This window comes from Vipera berus (assembly GCF_964194415.1).
Source record: "Vipera berus genome assembly, chromosome: 6".
Taxonomy (NCBI): Eukaryota; Metazoa; Chordata; class Lepidosauria; order Squamata; family Viperidae; genus Vipera; species Vipera berus.
In genome coordinates this window covers 91,454,049-91,458,223 of record NC_138208.1, presented here as the reverse complement: position 1 = coordinate 91,458,223, position 4,175 = coordinate 91,454,049, and the positions used below count along the sequence as shown (strand labels likewise).

General features: G+C 41.0%; 1 protein-coding gene across 1 annotated transcript; it reads right to left on the bottom strand.

The window, feature by feature from the left end:
* Positions 1-1,729: 1,729 nt before the first annotated feature.
* Positions 1,730-3,357, bottom strand: LOC308670419 (olfactory receptor 5V1-like; the record flags this gene model as incomplete). Its single annotated transcript, XM_081331921.1, has 1 exon — positions 1,730-3,357. The coding sequence occupies exon 1, from the start codon at positions 2,687-2,689 to the stop codon at positions 1,730-1,732; it is 960 nt and encodes a 319-aa protein (XP_081188047.1). The 5' UTR covers positions 2,690-3,357.
* Between the last annotated feature and the right edge of the window lie 818 nt (positions 3,358-4,175).

Sequence of the window (4,175 nt, the reverse complement as noted above, 5' to 3'; positions counted from 1 at the left end):
CACTCAGAGTAGAACTGGACAAAGAGTAAGGCTGTCAGACCTGCCCCAGGAAAGAAAGACCCTCGGCTCCATTTGGTAAAAGTGACAGCTTCTTTTACTAAGGATTAGTTGTTGCAGCAAAAGCAAGGCTAGATCTGAGGTTCCTGTGCAAAATGTTACATCTTTCCTTCTTTCCCTAGCTCTCCCCCCGGGACTGATCCAACTCTGACGTGCCATTTAGATGTTCTGGGAACAGCTTGGATGTTTGGCACCACTTTACGCAATTTCACATCCCTTTCCCAGGCTAGATGTCCTTGAAGACTGGAACCTTGAACAGGGCGTTGGACTAGAAGGCCTACAAGGTCTTCCAGCTCTCGTCTGAGTGACATGAGAGGTGGAGCATAAATGCTTCTCTGCCCTTAGTGCATCTTCTGGAGGAGCTAGGACAGGAGCCCTTGCAGAGTCATTATAAGGAACATCCTTGGCATCTATGAGATAAAGTCACTTGGCTTTCCTTGGGGTTAGACTGGGTGGGTAGAGTCCTTGAAAGTGACATAGACATGTTTAAGACTCCATCCCTTGCACAGGGAAGAGACCAGAGGAAAACTTGGGGCACATGCATGCAAGAGCATGGAAAGGCCACACTGGCTGCAGCAAAGAGAGTTTTATCACATCTGAGAATCATGGAAAAAAATCAAGTTATTGGAAAAAAGGGATCAAAACCTTCATAAAATTGTCAACACACACATTGAACAAATGCCACAAATATTGTTATTAGGAATAATCGGAGATAAAATATAAAGATATCACAATTTAATGTTGAGGCCAGAGGAATGAATTTGGCACAGGTGAATTTGTGCTGATAATAGAAGACCAGGTGACCAAAACTGGAGACTTGCTCAGACGTACAATAAAGACTAAAAACATTCACGCAGGAAGGTCTTATATAGGACATGTAACACAACATGGAAAATTCAAACAATTAGAAATCAGTTCTTAGGAAAAGAGTTAAGGGACCAATCAAAGCAACAGAAGAAAAGACCAAATAGATGCTAATAATCATCTCCACAATTAATGTGCAAAATACAATAAAGATATTTAGGTTCTGGGTGCAACTGGGAAAATAAAAAGAAGTGGAGAGTGCATTGTCATTTTTTTCGATGATGTTTTTACTTATGATTTAATAGCAGCTCTTTATCTTCTGCTTGGCTTCCTGTATCCTTCCGGCTATTCCTGTTTAAATGATCTGTCAAAATTTGTGAAATTAAAAAAAAATAATCCACCCAAAGAAAGACACACAGAGAGAAAGCCAATAGGAAACAATACAATAATAATTAAAAGAATGAGGTAAGAGGAGTGTGTATTGAACTCCATCACACCTTAACCATTCATTAGATCTCTTATACATTTCTATCCTCGTTTGCCTTCTTGCCTTCCCTGCACTCCACACATTGTCACATCTTCCTTGATCAACAGAATCATTTATTTTTCCTAATCTGAATTCTACGTTTGATAGAGGTTGCTTCTGGGATAATGCAAATGTGACTATCAAAATGTTTACAAGCCATGATGTTTTACCGACACAGTCCAAAGCTATGTGCGCCTGCTTATTGGAGGATTCTAGGATTAGGGAATTACATTTGTTTGCAGGTCCCAGACATCTGTAGAAAGTCTTTCTCCCAAGTTCTTCTGCACCACTTTTATTTTTCCTGCGAAGCAAACAAATGTGAGGTTCAAAGAGAAAAGCACCTCAACGTGAAGACAAGGCTGCTCTCCAGCGGCTGAAAACCCTCAACCTGGCTTCCTTCACCTCCTTGTTGCGGAGGCTGTAGATTAAGGGGTTCAGCATGGGGGTGACGATGCAAAACATGATGGAAATCAGGGTGTCGCTTTCTAGGGAGTAGCCAGAATTTGGATGGTTGTAGTTCAGGAACCCATTTCCAATATAAAGAGTTACAACAGCAATGTGTGAGGCACAAGTGGAGAAGGCTTTGCGTCTGCCGGTGCTGGAGGGAATCCGGAGAATGGATTCCAAAATGGAGACATAGGACAGGATGATGAAGAGGAAGGGACCGAGGCCAACCAGGACGCTGGTGATGTAATTGGCCAGTTTGTTCACCCAGGTGTCACTGCAGGCAATTTTCAGTAGTGGAGGAACATCACACCAGATGTGAAGAATCTGGTGTTTTCCACAAAACTGTAACCTGGAAGCCAGGGCAGTGGAGATAGCTGAGTCCAGGAAGCCACAGAGCCAAATGGCCACAGACAGCTGGACACACAACTTGCCCCTCATCAGGTGGGCATAGTGCAAAGGTCGGCAGATGGCAGCATAGCGGTCATAGGCCATGATGGCCAGCAATGCCGGCTCACATCCTGCAAAGACAATCAGGAAGAAGACCTGTGCCAGGCATCCGTTATAGGAGATAGTCTGCTCTTGGCGTAGAAGGTTCTTCAGTGTCTTTGGCACCACCACAGAAGAAAGGCAAACATCCAAGCAGGAGAGCTGGCTGAGGAAGAAGTACATGGGGGTGTGAAGATGGGAATCCAGGACAACCAGGGTTATGATCATGAAGTTGCCCAGCAGAGTGACCAAATAGGCAGCCAGGAACACCAGGAAAAAATGGACGTGGTGTCTCTGGAATATGGAGAATGCCAGGAAGATAAATTCTGTCTCCTGTGTTTGGTTGTGGGGATCCATGAGGAAGAACATAGACACCTGGGAAGAGAGAAAAAGTCTTCTGAAGAAAGCAGCGAGTGAAAACGGAGCCTGAAAAATGGAGGGAAGAATAACACAGAAATTATTTGAGGACAAAACATGGGAGATAAGAAGAGGGAAAGTCAAGAAACTGCCTGGAGATCTGACTCCACAGGTCTCCTCAGGATGAAGCTAAGTAAACGGGAGTCCAGGAACCAAAGTGAAAATTAAAACAAAACCACAGACTACTCTGAGGAGAAAAGGCAAAGGAGGCAGCAAGAAGGAAAACCGAGGAGGCAAAATCATTGATTGCCTTTCCTCAGAACGATTGTGAGGGAAAGATTTCTGAGGCAAGAGTTGGAGTTGGAAGAGGAAAAGAATCAGGAAGACCAGCCAGGAAAAAAACCAAAAACAACAACAACGAGAAAAGACATAGAAAAAATGATCCAGTTCTCAACCCAACAGAAGAACTGAGATGGAAGGCAAGAAGGAGGAAAGTCAAGATGGCTGCCTTGGAGCTATGTCACTCCAGGCTACCTGAAGAAGACGCTGCATGAAAACATCCAAAGCTATGCTTTTAGCTTATTAGATAGAATTAGATAGTTGGAAAAAACTACAATTATCTTTATTGGGAAGAATCGCAGAAGTGAAAATGAATGTTTTGCCAAAATTTTTATTTTTATTTCAAATGATACCTATACTTAAAAAGGACTTAAATTTGGAGGAATGGCAAAAAGGAGTTAATAAATTTGTCTGGGCAGGGAAAAAGCCACGAGTTAAATTTAAGATAATGCAAGATACGTGTGAAAGAGGTGGTCTTAAAATGCCTAATTTCAAATTATATTAAGAAGCTGCTGCTTTGTCAGCGATAAGTGACTGGTTTAATTTAACACAAGCAAGATTATTAAATCTTGAGGGTCATGATTTGTTATTTGGATGGCATGCATATTTATTGTATGATAAAAAGGTGGATAATGTGTTTAAGATACATATTTTAAGGTATGCTCTGTTGCGAGTTTGGAAAAAGTACAGACACAAGTTAAATTATAAGATACCTATTTGGGCAATACCTAAACACGCAATAGAAAATATAAATGTGGGATTCAAACATGATGTGACTACATATAAGGAAATTTTAAGTTTGGAAAGGAATGTATGGCAATAAAGTCATATAACATTTTAAAAGAAGAAAAGATAGTACAAACTTGGTTTCAGTATGGGCAATTACAGGCTAGGTGGAAAGAGGACCAGAAAACTGTTTTTTTGATGACTGATGAAAACTTGGTAAAGCAAATCAGAGATCAAGGTCAAGCTCATATAAAAAGAATATATCTTGCATTGATAGAAATTGATTCAGAGACGGAACTTGTTAAAGATTGTATGATAAAGTGGGCTCAGAATTTTCAAGAAGTTATTACAATGGATACTTGGGAAAAGATTTGGGTGAGAAATGTAAAATTTACACAGGCCCAAAATTTAAGAGAGAACTTCTACAAAATGT